Genomic DNA, 22,500 nt, shown 5'->3' with positions numbered 1-22,500 from the left:
ACATAAAGTATTGTGCACATTGTGCACAATACTTTATGTCGGTCGACTGCTCCGTCTTGTTGCTTTTTATACTCAAATTTCCCACAAGAGGGCCAGTGTGCTGTTTGTCATCATCCATATTGATTTGGTTGGTTCTGCTGCCCGTCACTACCAGATCTACTGCACATGTGCAAAGGTAACTCTACTTGGACAAACTGCCCCAAATGCGCTGACAGAGACATTTCAGGGATTTTGAGTCATTCAGCGCTGCAGATGTGTTAATTGCGTTAAAAATTTTAATCGGATTAATCGTGACGAATCCACGTTGATTTTGACAACCCTAATATTAATCAGACTTTGTTTCTTCCTCCAGGCTGGAACATTGTGGAGAGCAGAGGCTGAGACCCGGTCTAAAGAAGTGTGAGTGTGTGTTCACTTATTTAAATCAGAAATGTGTGTGTGTGCATTCATTCTCAGTCTGACTGGAGATCCAAACAATAAACTCCTTAACTTTTCCTCTTATTAACAGTCAGCGTGTGAATAAAGCAGCACGTAAAAGCTTCAGACGATAAAGCGTTTGCTGTTTCCTCTCTCCATCAGATTTCTGTGCACTTGTACCGGACACAAATACATTACACAGAAACCTCAAACTATCTGACAACAACAGGAAGCTGACACGTGTGATGGAAGAGCAGCCATATCCCTTTCACTCAGAGAGGTTTCACTCCTTTGTGCAAATGGTGTGTACCAGTGGACTGACTGGTCGCTGTTACTGGGAGGTGAAGTGGGAAGGAGTGATTGACATAGCAGTGAGTTACAGAGAAAACAGAAACACTTTCCAGAGGGTTCGGTTTGGAGACAATAACTACTCGTGGAGTCTAAGGTGCTCTCATGTTGGGTTCTATGCAATGCACAATAACAGAGGAACACGCGTCTCCTCCTCCTCTGTCCTCGACAGAATAGCAGTGTACGTGGACTGGCCTGCTGGCATGCTGTCCTTCTACAGAATCTCCTCTGACTCACTGATCCACCTCCACACCTTCAACACCACATTCACTGAACCTGTGTATCCTGGGTTCTGGTTGTCCAATCACTCCTCGGTGTCTCTGTGTTCTCTGTAGCAGGGAGATCTTCCAGTGAGGACACGCACTGACACACATGAACAGATGTTTATTATTCTTTTCTCGTCTGGTAGTTTAGACCGATCCGAGTCTGGTTAAGTCCTCAGACATCGGAGAAAGCCCTGGCTTGCACTGAACACTTGTCGGCACTTGGTGGCGCCACAGCGAATGTAATCGCTAGAATGGACCGGATGGATGGACTGATGGTGAATAATACAGACGACCTGTGACATTCTGCATCATAAACATGTTCATTTCATCAGATTACTGGCCTGCTTCTGTGGTTCTGAGTTTAGATGTAAATGTGCATTAAACTACAAATCACATAACGGCTGACACAGTGTTGTACGGATGTTTCTTTTCTTTCATTCTGATCTTCAGATTTAGACTCAATCATCGAACTGAAGCTCAGATTTATTTTTCTGCATAAACTGCATCTTTTAAGTGATTTTCTTTTGACTGTGCATTTTGTGCATCTCTAAATCTTATCACTAGAGAATAAAGCAAACTTCACAGACAGTTAACAGGAGAAAGGAAGCGAGTCACGCCTGATGTGTGATTTCTGTCTAGTTCAAATCGAGAGTTCACGCTGGACCTTATCTCTGGTGACCTGAAACTTTCCTGCTGCTGACCCCATGTGGCGACACAGTTTTGTGTTATACACATGAGGACAGTCCAGAGAAAAACAGCTCTTTATTACAGAGGCTCAAAAATGAATAAGACTCATTTCCAGTGACGGTGAAATTAAATCTGGCTCAGCTGTCGGTTCCTGTTCCTCTTACTGCTGAGAAGATGATCCAACCGCCACAAGATTGGTTCAGATCTCTAGATTCATGTATGTCCAAATTCCTTTGGAAAAATAAACCCCCCCACGTATAAGCTTAAAAACACTACAAAAGACCAAGGATAAAGGAGGACTAGAACTGCCTAACTTTCAGCACTACTTCTTAGCCAACAGGCTTCAGTTTATCTCAGGATGGCTAAAACATACCCTCTTAGATGAACCTTGGCTAGATGTAGAACAAGCACTCTGCAATAATCTAGAGATCTCAGACCTACCATTTATCAGCTCAAACATCCAACGACATGAATGCTTTAAAAGCATCAACATCAGCTCTTCTCTGACAGCATGGTGGGAGTTTCTAAAATTGACGGCGTCTTCATTAATCCCATGCAAACGTACACCTATCTGGAACAACCCTGACATATTACAAAACAATAATATGATAAACTTTTCAGATTGGAGTGATAAAGGAATCAAATATTTAGAACATATACTAGAAGGAACAGAATTTATTTCATTTGACGGACTAGTTACACAATATGGGATCAACAAGAAAAGATTTTTAGAATATCAACAAATTAAATCCATAGTAAGAAAGAAATTTAAACCAGGTCAAGTTGAACTACAAACACCACCAAGTGTGGTTCAATTTCTTACTCTTAAAACCCCCAAATTAATATCCAAAATATACAGAATGCTTTCTAAAACAGATGAATCAATATCACTTCCTATTGCAAAATGGGAAGCGGATTTATCAGTTAACTTAGACCTAAACTTCTGGTCTCAGATTTGCTTAAAAACCTTTCATCTAATTAGAAATCCCAGTCTTCAATTAATTCAATACAAAATATTACATAGAGTGCACTATACAGGTCATCGGATGTTCAAGATGGGCTTTACGTCTACCAACAACTGCTCACACTGCCAAACCAATTCACCGGACAATTATATCCACGCTCTTTGGTTCTGTCCACCAGTTCAGAAGTTTTGGCGCGAGATATGTGAAGACTTATCGAAGTGTCTGAAATGTAACATTCCAACTTCCCCCTTAGTGTGTTTGTTGGGCAGCTTAGATAATGTCACTTCAGAAAAGAATATAGCCCATATGGTTTTCACTGCCCTATGCATAGCCAAGAAAACAGTCCTCATGAACTGGAAAAATTAAAATAATCTTAATTCTAACCAATATAGAAATTATCTATTAGATTACATTAGTCTTGATACAGCCTCTGCCACCACATCAGATCAATTGCTCTGGGCTCCTTTGATCAGCTCCATCACCTAGTGGGGGTGGGGGGGTCATAGTTTGGTCCCGCCTTCACTGTTGTGATTGGTGTGGGGGTAGGGACAGGCTTAGGGCGTCGGGGGGTTCCCTGGAGGCATCTTCCTTGGGGGGCTCAACCCGGGGTAGCGGTCATGTCCGGTTAGGGGCTCTGTTGGCTCTCCGGTGACTGTTTCCTCACGGCTGCGTGCAGCGGGGCTAGGGGAGGGTCTGTGCTGACGGACGTGGGTTACTGACCTGGTAGCCTGGCTGCCCCTGGGTGGGTCCGGGATGGGCGTGAGGTTCTGGGGGCGCTCCGTCTCTGGGCTGGGGCCCGGGCCGGGCCTCGGGGGCTTGGGTCCTGGTTGGTGTGTTGCCGGGGTTGTGGGCGGGTGGGTGCATGGGGGCCCAGCCCTGGAGCAGGGTGCCGCCGGTGCGTCGAGCCACCTGGGGGGCTCTTCAACTGGTGGGGGAGATTGTCACATCTTGCAGGAGCTTTCCTCTCCTCAGGAGCTCCCTCTGCAGGAGGGGGAGATACAGGAGAGGTGGAGGAAGATCTCAGCCTGGGTGTTTATTGTCTTATGTAGTCTGGAAGATGAGTGGATGGTGGGGTGGGTGCAGTTTTCTCTGTGGTGGGGTTGGGTGGACTGTCCCGGGCTCTGTGGGGCCGGGCGGCGCTGCTGCACTGGGCCCGGTCTGGATGTGCCTGGGCCCCCTTTCCCTGGCGGGTCGCGGAGTATGGGGGTGCCTACTGGGGTCAGCGGGGGAGCTGGCCCCAGGGAGGGGTCACTTGCCCCTCCCTTCCTTCCCTCCCCATCTCCAGCTGCCTCCCTCTTCCCGCTCCACCACAACCACCCACACATGCAGGGCCTTGGAGTAGGGGTATGTCACCAGGGTGCAGAGGAGGCTACCCCCCCCCCCCCCCCCCCCTCTGTCCCCTTCTGGCTGCCTCTGCCTCAATTTTATCCCACAACTTAGACATTCACATTACTCACACTCTCATTACACATACATATAGGATCTTGGGGGTGGGCACGATACACGGAGTCCAAAGTACCATCAGGGTGTACACCCCACCCCTGGCATCGTTGCCCACCTCTCAATGTTAAATACACGTAGACATTGAGGGCTAGCAGGAGGGACCATGCGCTTACCTGCTGCTCTCTGGCAGGTAGCTCCAAGCCCTCCTGGGTTTTAAATGCACCTTAGAACACACATGCATCAACATTACAATGAGCGGGTGGAGGGAGGTTCGGAGTCTTCTCTCACCCCCGTTCTCTGCGACCTGCTGGAGCAGGGGGGCTAGGACTAGGAGGAGGAGTTGGCCGTCCGACTGCGGTCTGGAGTGTGGAGCCTTCCTGCTGCTGCGGAGTCGGGGCTGTCTGCCTCCCCCCACCGCAGGGAAAAGGGAAACACCACCTGGGTCTGGGTGCAGTTCCCCCCTCCAGGGGCGGGGGCACCTAGACCCGGTTTGTAGAGTACGCTTGGGGAGTGTGATCGTGTGTACAGCATCTCTTTATGTCTGTCTCCACGTTGGTTGAGTGTGGAGTAAGTGCATATGAGAGCATGAGGGTGGGAATGGATGTTTGTATCTGTGTGTGCCTGTATGTCTGTGTCTATATGTCAGGTTGGGTGTCAGGCGCCACCTCTCTGGGGACATCTCAGGCCCTCCAAGGTTTGGAGGCCTATCTCCCCCTACCACCACTTCCCCTGCCAGTGGCGGACCCCCTCAGACATCGGTGCGTTGGTGGTTCTTTGTGTCCGGGGATGGGCGTCCAGGTACACACCGGCTCACTCTTTGGCGGCCGCTTATCGGGGCCTGGGGCCTGGGGCTCGCTCGGGCCACTTCGGAGGTGGGGTGCCCCCGGCCTCTCGGCCTGGGGCTCGGTCACTCAGGCGCAGCTGGCTGCCGGCGGAGCTCACGGGCGCGTCACTGCAACTCCCCCTGGCTTCTGCTCCGCGGCTGCTGAGTGAGCCCTCATCTGGGACTCTCCTCAGCTCTTTCCGGGACAGTGGCGCAGCTGCCCCTCTGTTGGTCTTCCTTGGTCTCTTGTGTTCTGGGGGCCTCTGGATGTCTGGAGTTTTGATCTCCTCCACACCTGCTTAACGCCCTGGAGGACGGGGCTGTGGCCCCCCCACACCCTCTAGCAGATTATTACATGAAGGAACCTTTTAAAAAAACAAAAAACAAGCGCGTCCATGCTCACAGGTGTACACACGGGTGATCACACCCACAAACTACACCCTTTTTGGCTCCTACCTCAAAGCACACTGTGTTCTGTTGATCTTATGTGCTGCACAATAATGTTTAACATTTAGTATTTACTGTCATATTCCCATATATCATTGTGATGTTGTTTATTCTATTACTCTTGTTCTCTTCTGCTTGCTTTCTTTTTTCTTTCTCAGCAGGTGATCCAGGTGATTGATAGATGCATTTTTTTTCTCTGCTCATTCTGTTGGTTTTTGTCTTTTGCCCTTCTCCCCCGTCCCTCTTCTCAGCTGTTTCTCTTTCCCTCTTTCTTTCTCCCCTTCTTTCCCCCAGTCAAGTCTGTCCCGTATTCATTAAGTGAAAATAAAATAAACAATAAAAGGTGAATCAAATGGACCATTACGGCAAGGCTGGGATGGTCAGTTTGGTAAAGTAAATCCGTTGGGCATCTTTCTTTGCCTTTAGACAACAATTCTGATGGCAAAAGAGCCAAACGGGACAGGCAAAAAAAAAAAAAAAAAAAAAAAAAAGAGAAGATGATCCAGTTTCACTCTGCCTTTTGTCCATCGTGACGATCCTCCCGCAGGCCCACCACCCGCAGGAGGCGCCATAGGGGTCGGGTGCATTGTGTGCCGGGTGGCGGCCAGGAGCGGAAGCCCTGGCGGACTGACCCCCGGCTGCCAAGACTGGCAATAGGGACATGGAATGTCACCTCTCTGGTGGGGAAGGAGCCTGAGTTAGTGCGTGAGGTTGAGAGGTACCGGCTAGATATAGTCGGGCTCACCTCTACGCATGGCTTGGGCTCTGGAACCAGTCTCCTGGAGAGGGGCTGGACTCTGTCTCAGTCTGGAGTTGCCCCTGGTGAGAGGCGGCGGGCTGGGGTGGGTATCCTAATATCCCCTCGGTTTGCTGCCGGTACGTTGGGGTTTTTCCCGGTGGACGAGAGGGTTTGTTCCCTGCGCCTTAGGGTCGGGGAACGGGTCCTGACTGTCATCTGCGCTTATGCGCCGAGTGGCAGTTCAGAGTACCCAGCCTTCTTAGAGTCCCTGGGGGGGGGTGGTGCTGGAGGGTGTCTCCACCTGGAGACTCTGTTGTCCTGCTGGGAGACTTCAATGCTCACGTGGGTAACGACAGCGAGACCTGGAGGGGCGTGATTGGGAGGAACGGCCTCCCTGATCTGAACCCGAGCGGTGCTTTGTTATTGGACTTCTGTGCTAATCACAGTTTGGCCATAACGAACACCTTGTTCGAACATAAGAGTGTCCATAAGTGCACGTGGCACCAGGACGCTCTAGGCCGTAGGTCGATGATCGATTTTGTAATCGTATCAGCAGACCTGCGACCATATGTTCTGGACACTCGGGTAAAGAGAGGGGCTGAGCTGTCAACTGATCACCACCTGGTGGTGAGTTGTATCAGGTGGCGGGGGAGGACGCTGGACAGACCTGGTGCACCTAAACGCGTAGTGAGGGTGTGCTGGGAACGTCTAGCAGAGGCCCCAGTCCGCGAGATCTTCAACGCATTCCGAGGGAGGCTGGGGACATTGAGTCCGAATGGACCATGTTCAGCGTCTCCATTGCCGAAGCTGCTGCACTGAGCTGCGGCCGCAAGGTGGTTGGTGCCTGCCGTGGTGGTAATCCCCGAACCAAATGGTGGACACCAGAGGTGAAGGGAGCCACCAGACTGAAGAAGGAGTCCTATCGGGCTTGGTTAGCCTGTGGGACTCCGGAGGCAGCCGACAGGTATCGACAGGCCAAGCGGAATGCGGCTCGGGCAGTGGCTGAAGCAAAAACTCGGGTGTGGGAGGAGTTCGGAGAGGCCATGGAAAAAGACTTTCGGACTGCCTCGAAGAGATTCTGGCAAACCGTCAGACGTCTCAGGAGGGGAAAGCGGTGCTCTACCTGCACTGTGTATAGTGCTGGCGGAGCGCTGCTGACGTCGACTGAGAAAATTGTCAGGCGGTGGAAGGAATACTTCGAGGACCTCCTTAATCCCACTGACACGTCTTCCGAGGAGGAAGCAGAGTCTGGGGATGAGGGGAATGACCCGCCAATTTCCGGGGGCGAGGTCACTGAGGCAGTTAAACAACTCCTTGGTGGCAGAGCCCCTGGTGTTGATGAGGTCCGCCCCGAGTTCCTGAAGGCTCTGGACGTTGTAGGGCTGTCCTGGTTGACACGCCTCTGCAATGTTGCGTGGAGATCAGGGGCAGTACCTGTGGACTGGCAGACCGGGGTGGTGGTCCCCATCTTTAAGAAAGGGGACCGGAGGGTGTGTTCCAACTACAGGGGGATCACACTCCTCAGCCTCCCTGGGAAAGTCTATGCCAGGGTGCTGGAAAGGAGAGTTCGTCCGTTAGTCGAACCTCAGATACAGAAGGAACAATGCGGTTTTCGTCCTGGTCGCGGAACACTGGACCAGCTCTTTATCCTCTCCAGGATACTTGAGGGTGCATGGGAGTTTGCCCAACCAGTCTACATGTGTTTTGTGGACTTGGAGAAGGCATTCGACCGTGTCCCTCGGGGTGTCCTGTGGGAGGTGTTGCGGGAATATGGGGTGTCTGGCCCATTGCTATGGGCCATTCGATCCCTATATAGCCGTTGCAAGAGCTTGGTTCGCATTGCCGGCAATAAGTCGGACTTGTTCCCGGTGGGTGATGGGCTCCGCCAGGGCTGCCCTTTGTCTCCGGTTCTGTTCATAATTTTTATGGACAGGATTTCTAGGCGCAGCCAAGTGGCGGAGGGCTTTCGCTTTGGTGGCCTCAGAATCTCATCTCTGATTTTTGCAGATGATGTGGTTCTGTTGGCTTCATCGGGTGAGGGCCTCCAGCTCCCACTGGAATGGTTCACAGCCGAGTGTGAAGCAGCGGGAATGAGGATCAGCACCTCCAAATCTGAGGCCATGGTTCTCAGCCGGAAAAGGGTGGAGTGCCCACTCCGGGTCGGGGATGAGTTCCTGCCCCAAGTGGAGGAGTTCAAGTATCTCGGGGTCTTGTTCGCGAGTGATGGGAGAAGGGAGCCGGAGATCGACAGACGGATTGGGGCTGCAGCTGCAGTAATGCGGACGCTGCACCGGTCCGTCGTGGTGAAGAGGGAGCTGAGTGTAAAAGCGAAGCTCTCAGTTTACCGGTCGATCTACGTCCCTACCCTCACCTATGGCCACGAGCTGTGGGTAGTGACCGAAAGAACGAGATCGCGGATACAAGCGGCAGAAATGAGCTTCCTCCGAAGGGTGGCTGGCCTCTCCCTTAGAGATCGGGTGAGAAGTTCGGCCATCCGGGAGGGGCTCAGAGTAGAGCCGCTGCTGCTCCACATCGAAAGGAGCCAGCTGAGGTGGTTCGGGCATCTGACAAGGATGCCCCCTGGGCGCCTCCTGGGTGAGGTGTTCCAGGCATGTCCCACCGGGAGGAGGCGCCGGGGCAGACCCAGGACACGCTGGAGTGATTATATCTCTCAGCTGGCCTGGGAATGCCTTGGTATTCCCCCGGATAAGCTGGAGGAGGTGGCTGGGGAGAGGGAGGTCTGGGCCTCTTTGCTTAGGCTGCTGCCCCCGCGACCCGGCCCCGGATAAAGCGGATGAAGATGGATGGGTGACGATCCTACACCTGAGGACATAACCAACGAGTTACACCTGCATTACGACCTGTGCTTCAGACAGGAAACAACTGTACGAGCAGGAGGTTTTGATAAACAGTTTTTTAGTTTTTAAAATACAGGCGTGCGGGGCACGAGAGGCGAGCAGCAAGTTCCAGCATCATCGATCTGTTTGCTGAGAGTAATATTGCAGCAGCGTTGCTGTACAGTGTAAAGCAGCTTCAGGCAACAGACTGAAAGGGATGGTCTGTCTGTGAAATCTGGGATGGTGTTATCACCTTTGCTTTCATCAAGGATGCTACAATGTCTTCTCTGCTAAAGGAGGTACAAAAGGAAGCACTGATGTGTCCTTTCCTTCTTATGCAGACAATCGCACCAGCTCTGCATGATGGCTGCAGCGTGCAGGATAATGCATCATTTAGCTACATCTGCTGTTTTTAGTTGAGCAGAGTGCATCAGTGTTTCCCAAATGCTGTGCCTCGAGGTTTTGGGTCAACCGACCTCATTACTGTAGCTGCTCGAGTGTAGACTGTGTTCACACCGGGTGATAGTGCTACAACCCATGCCTCTGAGGAGGGAATAGCAGTGTTGCATGTTCATTTATCCACTTCGAGGAATCACCAGTAGCACACTTTTTATTTATTAGAAGATTGGATGATTCCATATTATCATGTACATGGATCTCTTTTGTTAAGGCTGTAAAGCAGCTGCAGTCAGACTTTCCAAAAGAGAGTAACCGCCCCGGCAGTTCACAGAGTTTTGTATGAGGATGTGCATCAACTGGTAAAAACTGGTGGGGAGAAGCTGCCCTGCGCTGAGAGGTGACTACAGCTGCACATTATTTTATACTGATATGTCTGCAGGTTTCTAAGTAATTATTCAAGCAGTAAGAAACTAAAGCTTCTATTAAACCCAAATGAGGCCCACACCCAACAGTCCGTCCTTTTACACCTTTCAAGGCGGGAACAATAACATCTGTTCCATTTGTGTCCTTGTACGGGACAGCCGTGGTCACCTGGAGTTTAAACCTGTCCTACACTACCGTCTGTCCTCCAAGTTACCCCACACCCTCCTTTGTTTCCCTCATTCCTCACCCGATAATCACAGCCCAGGCCCGGGGTCAGTCTCTTTGGACAGAGCGGTTACTGTCAGTCAGTTCAATAAACCTCTTACACATGGAAATATGAAATAGCATTGGTCGTTGATCTTTGAGAAACTGTTGTTTAAGAAGCCATTTGATGTGAGACGTCTTTATCAAACCTTATCTTTAAATCCATCAGCCAGTGTTCCTAATTTAGTGGCTGTTTCTGTAACAGAACTATCATCAACAGTATTGTTAGGATGAACATGCAAATGTCATGAGACATGCTGCTTAAGATAAGATAAGATAAGATAAGATAAGATAAGCTTTATTAGTCTCACATGTGGGAAATTTGTTTTGTTACAGCAGTGCAAAGCTATAAAAATTAGAGAAAAACACTGGAATAAGAGATCAATAGATACTGTCCACAACTGTACACAGTAGAATAGAATAAAATAAAATACTGTATACAATCGAATAAAATAGAAGACAAATGCTATATACAATATGAGTATAATACAACGATGCCAGAAAGAGTTTTGCGCTTATTGTTATTGCACATGTGTGGATGTGTTTGATCAGCTGGAGTCTTTGTTGTGGAGTCTGACAACAGTGGGGAGGCCTGTGAAATCTCTCCGTCCCACACCGTGGGTGCTGCAGCCACTGAAGGAGCTGCTCAGTGCTGTCACAGTCTGCTGCATGGGGTGGGAGATGTTGTCCATCAGGGATGACAGCTTTAAGTCCACAACTTAATGGAATCAACAAGTCTTTACTCAACATAACACAGTTTTTATCACATGTTCAGAGAAAGAAGAGGCTCCATGTGAATTTGATTGTGTGCTTTATCAGTGACCCGTCCACTCGCACCTATGATGTGACTCGCAGACACGTTAGAGTCAAAGATGTCGCTTAACTCTGCAATGAGGGGACAGAGCCTGCGACTGAACCTGGGGATAAATTAAAACCTCAAACTCTGACCTAACTTTGATGCTAGTGCCATCACAGTAAAGTAAAGCAGCCATGTGTGTCCACACAGCCACCACACATCACACAGATCATCTGTGTGATGTGTGTATGCTGCATCTATCCACACAGTGTTTTGTTACTTTTACTGTAGTGTACATTAATGTGTTAGTGTAGGTCATGGGCAGATTCAGCTCAGAGTTCACAGTCACAGCACAGCAGTGATTTCCTCACTGTGTGTGCTGTCGCTCGGTCCCTGACGAAACCTGTTTGTCTGAGGGACAATCAGACAAACACAGAGTGAGTCTGTGTGAGCACACACATGATCAGGGACAGATGACACTCCCCACAGTGTCTCTGTCACATAGAGGCTCATCGTGCATGTCCTTGTGAACAAACGCTCAGTGACTCAAAAACAGCGAGGGGAGCTCAGGCCTCTACATAGGAGACACCAAACAGCCACTTCATAAACGCATAACATAGAAGAGCCACCTCCACAGGACAAGACTCGGCTGTCCATTGGCATCTAAGGTCAAAGGTCACTCTTTCAAGGATGCCAGTGTTCACATTTTGGACAGAGAGGACACCAAATGTCTGCCATCTATAATCCAGTTTTGAGATCCTTCCCAGACGCCTTAACACCCACTCACATCCTCGGCCATGTTCAGCTGTTTTCCACTTTTTCTTTGGTCATTTTAGCCTTTTTGGCCAGGGTGAAGGGAGTATCTGCCATCAAACAAGAGGACAGCCGCATGTAGCTATGATGGTGTTTGCTAGTTCACCTTACATGCATTAATGTAATAACGTGGTTAGCCTACTCAACGTAAATTACACACGAACAACATTAAGCTACTCACGCAGAGAAGAACGGCTGCTGCTGCTGCATCATCTTCCTCATCATTTCTGCTACACTGGCAGGGCTAGGGGCCAGGACTCTCCTCTTCGGGTTTTTGGGGGATGTTGCTAACTCCGGGCCCGCAGTAGATGCGCTCGGTGTGAGGTCTCGCAGCAAGCTATCAAATACGGCGCATTTCTGGGCTTTTAAAAAAAACACTATGCGTCGCCAGGTGTTTCATCAGATTTGAGGTGTTACCTCCTTTGACAGTATCACAGTATCAGCTTAAAGCACTTGTTGCTGCTGAGTTTGCATATTTTGCTGTGAAGTACAGCCAGACTTTGACCGCTTCGCCTTGGACATTTTTAATCTGTAGCTCTGCTCTAAAAGAACGTACGTACCTGGCCCCGCCTACTATCCTCGGAAACGTAAAATGATTGGCTAGAATCCAAAGTGTATGACATCTCAGGAAAAAAAAGCACCGAAATGTGCGCTGCGTTTCGGTCTGGTTACTACCGTTCTTGGCACCAGATACCGGTACCCATCCCTAGCTGAGACTGAAGGAGTCACCTGGATGATGACAAAATGTTTCTCCCACTGAAAACGTCCAGATGAACAGAATCGACTTTTGTGAACATCCATCTTTGAACAGAGGGCGGGGCTTATGACATCAACTGTCTGCCATCTATAATCCAGCTCTGAGATCCTTCCCAGACGCCTTAACGCCCACACACACCCTGGGCCATCTGACCTCAGGAAGTCACATGATAGGGTGGGGCCAGGTTTCACAATGAGCTCACCCGACACTTGTGAGCGACGCCCATTTTCACACCTTGTGGTTTCAGCTGCTTGCTTTTCATGCTCAGCATCTGAGCACTCTACCTCACTCACACAAACACTTTGTATTTATGCACCGACACTGCAATAGATCCATCAGACGTGGGGTTAGAATCTTGCCCAAGGATATTTGGTTAGTAGGTGACCGGCTCCACCACCCGAGCTACATCCCCCGTGCTGAGATGTCCTGCGAGCACTGCACATCCTGCTTCGTTTTCACTGGTGTCTGGCTGTGAAGCTGAATCATCCACAATGACCCTCAGAGTTAGCCGGCGGTGTTTCCTATGGGTCAGCTCAGAGTGGACAGACTCTGAAACTGCTGTTAACCTTCTGCTGCTGTGGGAGAAGTAATGACATTTAAATGTGACATTTTTCAATAATGCAGTGTGATACCATAACCAACAAGCAGCTAGTAAACACATAGTTTCTCTACAGGAATCAGTGACACAGAATATAAAAGACTGTGCAGTAGGACCTCGGCTCCCTTTTATTTTCAGGAACAGTGTTATACCAACAAATGATTGTCCATGTCTGAGCTGTTGGACAATGAACTCTGAATAAGAGTGTTCCTGCCACAGGTTGGAAGCTGCTATTTTATATTTCCCTCTTTTAAGCAGGTAACAGTGTGACAGTAAAAATGTCTTTTTTATTAGGGCTTTGCAATCAAGGCAGCAGAAACTGAACAAACACAACATCACAGCTCTGGAAAGTAATCGCTGGAAATGGCCCCAGAGCGGCTCGATGCTGAGCAGCTTAAATGTGAGCACAGCTACATGGACTTCATGTCTGTGAGCTTTGAGGTTTCAGGTGTTCGAAGGAAAACATGAGAGAGGTCAGAGGTCGTATGGAGGACGGCTGCTTCGTGCTTTATGTCTCCCTTCATGCTGCTCCTGTTGATGCTCAGTGTTCATCCACAAAACTTCCCATCGACGCTGTTCCTCCTTTCCCGGCCGCTCCTAACAAACCTCACCCCAAACTGGAAACGCAGACGGACGAGCTTCATCAGACGCGCTAACACAAAGATTTCTGAAATGCTGGCAACGCCGAACTGCTTAATGAAAATGCGCTTGGCTCCAGGAAGGATCAGAAGGAAAATCTGTTTCCTGAGAGCTTCTCATCCCGGGATGGAGAGTTTACAGCTGCTGCTGGATGGGGTTCGTCTGTAGGTATATGCTAATCTATGCTAATGGCTCCTGTGTTCCCTCCAGCTGGCTTTGAAGTGAGCGTAGGAGTGCAGAGTTCCTGCATCAGGGAAAAATGGAGCTGCAGGCAGAGCCGAGGCCGTCGGCCTGCGGTCTTAGCGAGACGCTTTCCTTCCACAGAGAGCTCAGCTGCTTGCATTTACGCCGATGACATGAGATAAGGCGCTAACGCTCACCTCAGCAGACGATTGTGGTGTGACGGTTTTCCTGCTCACGTGCGTTTCCTTTTGTTTTGATCCATTTACATGTTTCTGACGCTGGATGCACTGCAGAGATGCAGTTGCTGTTAACAGCCTCTCGCCGCACTCTGCTGTGATGGGTCAGCCACCTGAGTGAGCTCATGCTCCACTTTAAGTTCATGCTTTAGTTTCTTTCAGCTCTAATGCCTCGTTAGGATTTTTATCCTAATGTGCTGCAAAGCCACCAGCTGGTTTCACTCGTGACCCACTAAATGAGAAATCTGCACCTCTGATGTGGAGCCAGGCGTCCCCTCGTGTCACCGCTGGCCCTGTCGCAGCAGTAGCGAGCTTGAAAGAATGTCAGATCCGTCCTTGAACGCGGCGCTGAGCGGGAGTCAGCCGTATGAGGCAGTAACTGGGCTAATGTAATTCATCCTCATGCAGCTCCAGAGCATTTTCTCATGACTTTTTAATGTGGTCTTCCCATAAAAAGCTTAGCCCAGATAAAAGTTAGGTCATTAAGATCAGAGCTTCCAAAAAAAGACTGAACTGATGATCAACAAACACCTGAAGCTCACGAAGCGCAGCCTGTGATCACTGCTTTGAACACAAACACAGAGAGCAGTGTCAACAGCACCAAACTTTGTCCTCGTGTGTCCATCAGACTCCAGGTAAACTCCTGTGACCAGCAGAAGAACAGGAACACAGTTCATTCTGTGTGAGAGGAAGGCTTCCTGTGGCCCATCAGTGCGTTTGTAGCCCACACTGGGAGGATGGGGAAGACGTCAGAGGCCATTGAGACGATGCTTCCTCTGTTTTGACCAACTTTGTTTCAGCAGAGCTTAAAAGCAGAGAAAAGAAGTGATCGTACAAAGCCAGCTCTTCCCCGATGTTCCCTGAGAGTTCCCTAATGTTTGGACTCAAAACCTCTCCTGGAAGCTGTCTGTGAGCTTCCTGCCTCCTACGTTGGGCCCAAAGGAAACTCCTTTCAGACCTGAGGCTCACCTCATTTTCCAGTGACTCTCCACAGGGATCACAGACCGAGGTCTGAGACGCTGCTTTACGCCCAGTATTTTCAGAAGAGAACCACACACCTGCACCAGGATACTACCGCACGCAAAAGTCATGTCGCGCTTTAGCATCGTTTCAGCCATTTCAGCCACCCTTGCACAGATGCTGCATCCGCGGTGGCTGAAAATACGAGCATATGATTAGTTTGATTGGTTTTTACCACCTGTTCATTGATGAGTGGGTGCAGAGAGTCTCAGACTGTACGCAGGGAGGAGCTGCAGCAGCCTGAAAAGGTGAGATTTTTGGAGAAAATTTGCCGTTTCTTTGCTTCCAGTTTGAACTTCTTCTACTCCTCTATGAGCTGATGTGGAGGTTTTGTGTGGGTGGTCACGCGGCGCTCAGATTCACAGTTCGCTGTGACTACAGCACAGTTTCAGCTAGATTAGAGACCTGGACGCAGCGTTTCACTTTGTTCGCTGTAAAACATGTTGATGAAGAATGAACAAATGTGATTTGAAGAGACTTCCTGTTCCAGAAGCCCTTCAAATGTTTATGGAAAACAGCGTTCCTCCCTGAGAGCGCAGCTCGGTGGTGTAAACAGTTTGGTGTGTGTGTGCAGAAACAAGGACATGCTGCTGAGGGTGAAGAAAAAAACGTAGAGTCGAGCAGGCTCGTTCCCTCCCTCCCTCACAGATGTTGGGAAACTCGTGCTGAAAGCAGAGCCTGCAGATAGAAAACGCGAGGAAGACTCTCTGCACGCTCAGAAGGGAGCGACGACGGTCCGGCTTGATGATCGGCGCCGTGGCGATGGATTTCAGCCGTGGAGGCAATAATGAGCCCGCTCACTCGTCCTGATTGTTTCAGTGTTTTGATTTTTGAAGAAGCTTTCTTTAAAACGTGTCAAAAAACAAAAAGCTTTTTCTGCAAAACTTTACAGCACAAACTTTGAGTTACGAGGAGCCGCAGGGGAGACGAGCAGCTTTCATCTCCTCCTCAGAAACACTAAGAGAAACTCTGAAGTCTCTAAAGTTGCAGCTTGTGTGGAGATCACAGACTTTTAAATTTAACCAAGCTTTAACAGGAAGCCCAGAGGTGGATGTGCTGATTCTGCTCCCACAACAATCCAAAGATTTCCACACTGTCGTCTCAGAGAGAGACAGCAGGAGCACTGATGCTAACCTTCAGTTTGTTTCACCTCGGTTTGGATGGTAGTTCGAAACTGCTGCTGGACGTGGACCAAAGGAAAACATGAACACAACCTTCATCCAAGCTTTAAAGTGAGGAATTTAGTGAAATATCTTAAATATCTCAGGCAACGTAAGCTGTGGCATAAAGATCTGGAAAATAAGGGATGAACGCTGATGTCCAAGCGTCCTCTTTCTGTAACTGGACTGCAGAGTTTGAACTGAGGGCTGTTTCCGATTGAAAGTTACGCCCAAGCAGAACCTCACCTGCACCCTTCCATAAAGACGCTGTCATGACTCGGATCGTAGCCGACTCTCTCGCAGAAATACTGGCGTAAGCGTTTGGACCGTTGACTCTCTGCTGGCTTCAAATAGAGATGGTTATCCCGCAACCAAACAAGCCCCACGTGTGCCTGACGGCAGTCCTCATCGTGACCAGCCTGGCACTCATAGACGCCTACCTGGTGGAGCAGAATCCGGGTTCCCGGAGGCTCGCTGTGTGCGTCACCGTGTTGGCAAGCGACGCGTGTTTCCTCGTCGTCCTTCGATACGTGGCCGTCTGGGCTGGGTCAGAGGTGCACACCGCGAGGCGAGGCTATGCCATGATGCTCTGGTTCTTCTACATCTTTGTCTTGGAGATCAAGGTCTACTTTGTTTATCAGAACTACAAGTCCCAGGACACGGCCGCAGGTGTGGAGGTGGTGGATGTAGGTGTGTCCCGGAGAGGTCTTACGCTGCTGCTGTCCATCTGCATTCCCATTGTGTTCATAACACTGGCTGCGATAGATCACCTGGAGTACTTGCGACCATACAAAAAAAGAGAGGAGATACGGAGCCGCCTGTTCTGGGTGGTGCTGGACCTGCTGGATGTCGTGGATGTTCAAGCGAACCTGTGGGAGCTTCAAAGTGAAGGACTCCCTCTGTGGGTGGAGGGTTTGATGTTCTTCTACTGCTACATCCTCCTCCTGGTGCTGCCGTGTGTCTCCCTGAGCGAGATCAGCATGCAGGGGGTGAACATCGTCCCCCACAAAATGATGCTCTATCCCATCCTCAGCCTCGCCACCATCAACATCATCACCCTCCTGATCCGCACGGGAAACCTGCTGGTCTACGGGGACATCCGAGTGTCGGGGATCATGATGGGAAAGAATGTGATCGCCATCTTAATGAAGAGCTGCAGCCTGCTGCAGTACAGGAAACACCAGCCGGCTGCTCCTCCGGCGGATCGGGGCGCCAAGATCCAGAAGAACTCTCAGGAGGAGGTTCAGGTGTACGGCGGTCAGCACGTGGGGCTGCCCAGAGTCGTGATTGAGGACTTCACCAGCATCCCAGAAGAGGAGGAAGAGGAGGAAGAAGGCGAGGAGGGCGGTGATGATGCCAGTCAACAAGAGGTGAGCTTGAATGGCGATGAGATAAAAGAAGGAGAAACCCAACTGAAGCGACGGGACACGACTGGTTTGGGATAAACGAGCATCTGCGGTGCCGTGGAGAAACTTCCCGATCTGAGGAGCGCAGGTTGACTCAGCGTCTGCAGTCCCAGAATCCAACATGCTCTCACTGCGTTGCTGTAATACTGATCAACAGGTTGGACATTTCTTCAGATTCTTGTTCATGAACTCAAACGTGACCGTTTCTAAGGAAAGGTCGTTTTTGTTGTTGTTGTCCTGCTCTTGCTCTGATATAAAAAGAATTTCACTTAAAACATGAGTAGAAATCATCTTGTTCACACAGATATATGGTGGGGATGTAAAATTCATTTTTAGAGTGCTGAAATTAAACCTGTCACACGTCTCTGAGAACCAGTCACTTGGAAAATGCCCTGAAAGCTTCTTGTTGGCAGGTTCAGATTGATGCTGCTCTCATGTCTGTGAGCAGATATGAAGTAGAGCCGATTTGGGCTCAGAGGGCTCTGATGTAATCTGAGAGAATTGAAACACTAGCTCAGCCTGTTAGGTCCATAAACAGTAACACAAATCCAAGCGAACCCTTCCTCAGTGTCAGTGTTGAAGCCGCACAGCAGCTCCTCAGCATGAAGAGAAGATATCGTGGATGAAAATGATGATTCTTCACTGGCTGAGGAGACGATGCTGGAGCTTTTACCTGGTGTGCTTCCACACATTACACTTATAAAGATACGGGCCGTGTGAGGAAAGGAGCAAGGGAGGTGGCGTCGTTACCTGAACAGGTGTAATCTCAGTTTCTGGACACTTTTCAGAGTACGGACGTTTGGTGAAGAAGTTGTTTCTCAGGATATTCATAAATTATGACAGAGCAACAGACGTCAACTCAGCGACACGACCAGCAAACGGCTGACAAGGCTCCGTCCTACCTGTAGAAGTCCATCATCATGTAACGCAGGGCTGAGGTGACTGTGCTGCTTTTGTTGATGGTTCATATTTGGAAAAGAAAACTAATAAAATGACTAAAATACAATTTGAAGCCAGTATGCTTTCAAAGCAAAGCAGCTTTGTGGTCAGTCTAAAATGTGAAAGTTTAGTTTCCTGTTTGCAGACTCTTCGTTTTATCTGCCTTCAGGTCTGATTTTAAGTTTTTTCCCTCTTATTTCAAAGCCAGTGCACGAACATGTAAACAGAATCATCCCTGCAGTACGCCAGTGTGGCCACAAGATGGAGCCAGACCTCACACATTAAAATAAATTCATCGTCAGGTGAAGGACAAATTAAAAAAGAAGAAAAGAGAATTAAAATGTGATGGTGATGCCATTTCAGGCAGAAAAACACTGGCAGTAAACTGCTTGTTTTTTCTTTCTTTTCCAGGGCAGCTGTTCAGCTCCGTAAAGCTCTCCTACAGACACGCATGAGCATGTTTGTGCTGTTTCTCTGCTCTGTTTAAATCGCAGTAATTATCACAAAGAGGCTACACTGAGACCGCTGAGTTCATTTTTAAAGGGGACATGAAACTCTAATTTACCCCCCTAAACCCTGCCGTCAAACACTCACACAGATGTAACTATAAAATATTATATTTCCTAAACACATCCAAACAGTTTACAGCATCAGAGGTTGACATAACAAGACTGAAGTCGAAATCCTGACGTCCATCAGCAGGTCCTCAGCTTTACTGTCTCCTTCACCATCAGTCCTCACTTCTAATATGAAGGAATCCAGTCAGTGAGATGATGTGACGTGATGTTCTTTTTCACCTACTTTCCCTGCAGATCGTGGTTCAGGAAGAAACGTAGTTGTTTGTGGTGTGATGAGTATGAAGTAAACTGTCTGCATGTGCTTTATTGCATGAATTAGTGCTGATCGTGTCAGCTGACTGCTCTCAGCCAGAGGAGGAAAAATCAGCTTCTGTTGGTCTGGTAACCACCTGTCACCTGACTCAGACAGGCTCTCCTCCACAGTCCTCGTTTATAAAGTGCTTCACAAACCCAAATATGACGACTAACAGCTGGAATTTCCCGCTTCAGTGCAGCAAGCCAAACACCGAACAGCCACAGTGTATCCTCGGTTTAACATAAGATCATTGTTGCAGCACTGACCTGTTCGCTTACACTGATGTTTAGTTTTAGTGTCCTCATTTTCCTCTGAGGTATCGATTCTGTCACTAGTTAGCTAACATTTCAATTCAATTCAACTTTATTTACACAGCGCCAAATCACAACAGTCGCCTCAAGGCGCTTTATATTGTAAGGGAGACCCTACAATAACACATACAGAGAAAAACCCAACAGTCATATGACCCCCTATGAGCAGCACTTTGGTGACAGTGGGAAGGAAAAACTCCCTTTTAACAGGAAGAAACCTCCAGCAGAACCAGGCTCAGGGAGGGGCGGGGCCATCTGCTGTGATTGGTTGGGGTGAGAGACGGAAGACAGGATAAAGACATGCTGTGGAAGAGAGACAGAGGTTAATAATAGAATAGAATAGAATAGAATAGAATAGAATAGAATAGAATTCAACTTTATTGTCATTGCACATGCACAGGTACAGGGCAACGAAATGCAGTTTGCATCCATCCAGAAGTGCTTTAGTGATATAGATATATTACAATATATATTAGCAATAATATAGATATGTGAGTATATTACAGAAATGGGTCTATTATGGTATGTTATAATGTACACGGTATGAAGTATGTTGTGAATATTCTATAACTATAAGTATGTACAGGCTGTAGTAATAACAGATATGATTCAATGCAGAGAGGTCTGTTAACACATAGTGAGTGAAGAAGAAACACCCAGTGCATCATGGGAATCCCCGGCAGCCTATGTCTATTGCAGCATAACTAAGGGAGGATTCAGGGTCACCTGGTCCAGCCCTAACTATATGCTTTAGCAAAAAGGAAAGTTTGAAGCCTAATCTTGAAAGTAGAGATAGTGTCTGTCTCCTGGATCCAAACTGGAAGCTGGTTCCACAGAAGAGGGGCCTGAAAACTGAAGGCTCTGCCTCCCATTCTACTTTTAAATACTCTAGGAACAACAAGTAGGCCTGCAGAGCGAGAGCGAAGTGCTCTAATAGGGTGATATGGTACTACAAGGTCATTAAGATAAGATGGGGCCTGATTATTTAAGACCTTGTATGTGAGGAGCAGGATTTTGAATTCTGGATTTAACAGGAAGCCAAAACAGGAGAAATCTGCTCTCTTTCTAGTCCCTGTCAGGACTCTTGCTGCAGCATTTTGGATCAGCTGAAGTGGGACATTTTTATTTCATGCCTGGATTCTCTGAGCATGAATGCTGAAGGTGGAGCTGAGGAGTGGAGGGCTCGCTCTGCTGGAAACCCAGAAGAAGAGACGGAGGTGTCTCCTCACCAGGATGTGCTGAGCAGCTCTGCTGTGTCTGCTCTTGGATCAGCCCCCCCTCCCCCGGCTCTCAGCCCCGCCCTTACTGGTAGCCGGGCTGGAGGATCAGCTCACGGCATCGCAGAGACTGCCGACCGGGAGAGGAAACGATGGCGGCGGCTGTGGACCGAGGAGGACTCCGGTGGTCCACCGACACGTCAGCGGGGACCGAGGCTGCCGGGGAGCCAGACGGTCGCGGCCCGGTGCCCATGAACCTTTTCGCTACCTGGGAGATCGACCGGTCCTCCCCGAGCTGCGTGCCCAGGTAAGAGGATCGATGCCCGGGCAGAGAGGAGAGGACGACGGGCTTCTACACAGCACCTGTTTGTTCTGTGTGTGTGTAAATGTTTTCATGTGTGATCAGTAAAGATGCAGCAGGTGCGTTCAGGTGAGTCTGGGGAACTCGAGCCTCTGTGCCTGTAATTACTGATGAATGATGATCTTTATCATTTCCATGAACCTGCTCATGCAGAAGTCCAGACTTGGTTCCTGTTGTTTTAGTTTGTGTTCATTTTTAGTTTCAGTCCAGTCAGAGGTGTTTGTACAGCGTGTGACTGTGGACGCTCACAGGGATCCTGCTGCTGCTGAGAGCTGTTCTGTCTGCAGTTTGTTAAACCTGAATTGGCAGTGTGAGTTTCTCAGAGGTCTGTGGGTGTTTTATGATCGCACACACCCTGGCATTGTGCTGTATACCTTATTATTAAGACTGATGCCCTTCAACCTGCTGATGCGTGCAGGTGAAGCCCGTCCAGTTGTTTTGTCGGTGATGGTTGTAAAACACCGTGTTTGCACAGTAACGTGAAACTCTCCTTTTAAACTGATCAGGTGCAACAGAAGGGAGAGCAGGGCTGTGCCTGCTGTCATTCAGCAGTTCATCCACAGGATGACAGGATGGTTTCAGACTTCCTGACGTCAACTTGAAGTCAGATCAGCTTCAGTGCTTCCTTTATTACTTCCTTTGGCAGAGGAGACACCGGAGCGTCCTTTACACTCTCATAAAGGACGCTCAGATCATGAATCAGATCAATCTCCTGTCGAGTTGATCTGATGTAAACTGTCGGTGGTTCAAAGTGAAGCTGCTCCTCCTCACTGTCCCGCAATGCTCAGGGGTTTCACCTGGTTCTGGCTTATCAGCGGTGTTAAGACCAGAGACACCTGCAAGGTCATGACCTCAGTGATTACATCAGCTTTCAGCAGCCAATTAGAAGTGGACAAAAATTCCTGATGACAGCCGATTAGCGTTCGTTCTCTCTGATCGCCACCTGCCTGTTTCCGGGAAGATTAGCAACATGTTCGTGCAGGGGTTAAGGAAGCCAAGCAGTCAGTGTTAATCCTCTTAAATGTCCTGTTGACTCAGGAAGCAGCGAAGATTAAAGCAAGTCATGCATCACCTCCAAACAGGTGCAAATAATACCTGAAATAATGATTTTAAAGGAAATCTTCTTCATTATC

The 22,500-nt window shown here is 49.0% G+C and overlaps 1 protein-coding gene, 1 long non-coding RNA gene and 1 pseudogene across 4 annotated transcripts in view; all 3 read left to right on the top strand.

Annotated features, from left to right (window-relative positions):
- The window catches only part of LOC146668936 (uncharacterized), an 8,806-nt gene extending 7,251 nt beyond the window's left edge, over positions 1 to 1,555 (top strand). For both annotated transcript variants that reach the window (XR_014911920.1, XR_014911919.1), the window contains 2 exons: positions 353 to 399; positions 580 to 1,555. This is a non-coding gene — a long non-coding RNA (uncharacterized LOC146668936). The remainder of the gene's footprint in view (positions 1 to 352; positions 400 to 579) is intronic.
- Positions 1,556 to 16,616: 15,061 nt separating this feature from the next.
- On the top strand, positions 16,617 to 17,705 carry LOC146668935 (transmembrane protein 121 pseudogene; annotated as a pseudogene).
- Positions 17,706 to 21,057: 3,352 nt separating this feature from the next.
- The window catches only part of LOC146668934 (phosphofurin acidic cluster sorting protein 1-like), a 27,585-nt gene continuing 26,142 nt past the window's right edge, over positions 21,058 to 22,500 (top strand). For both annotated transcript variants that reach the window (XM_085408183.1, XM_085408182.1), the window contains exon 1: positions 21,058 to 21,313. In XM_085408183.1, the coding sequence (XP_085264309.1) occupies positions 21,159 to 21,313 (155 nt within the window). In that variant the 5' untranslated portion in view covers positions 21,058 to 21,158. The remainder of the gene's footprint in view (positions 21,314 to 22,500) is intronic.

This window comes from Rhamphochromis longiceps, linkage group LG6, assembly GCF_057381845.1.
Source record: "Rhamphochromis longiceps isolate RC_006_pf linkage group LG6, R_longiceps_female_GT1.1, whole genome shotgun sequence".
In the NCBI taxonomy this organism is placed as follows: domain Eukaryota; kingdom Metazoa; phylum Chordata; class Actinopteri; order Cichliformes; family Cichlidae; genus Rhamphochromis; species Rhamphochromis longiceps.
This window is presented reverse-complemented; position numbering and strand designations above follow the sequence as displayed.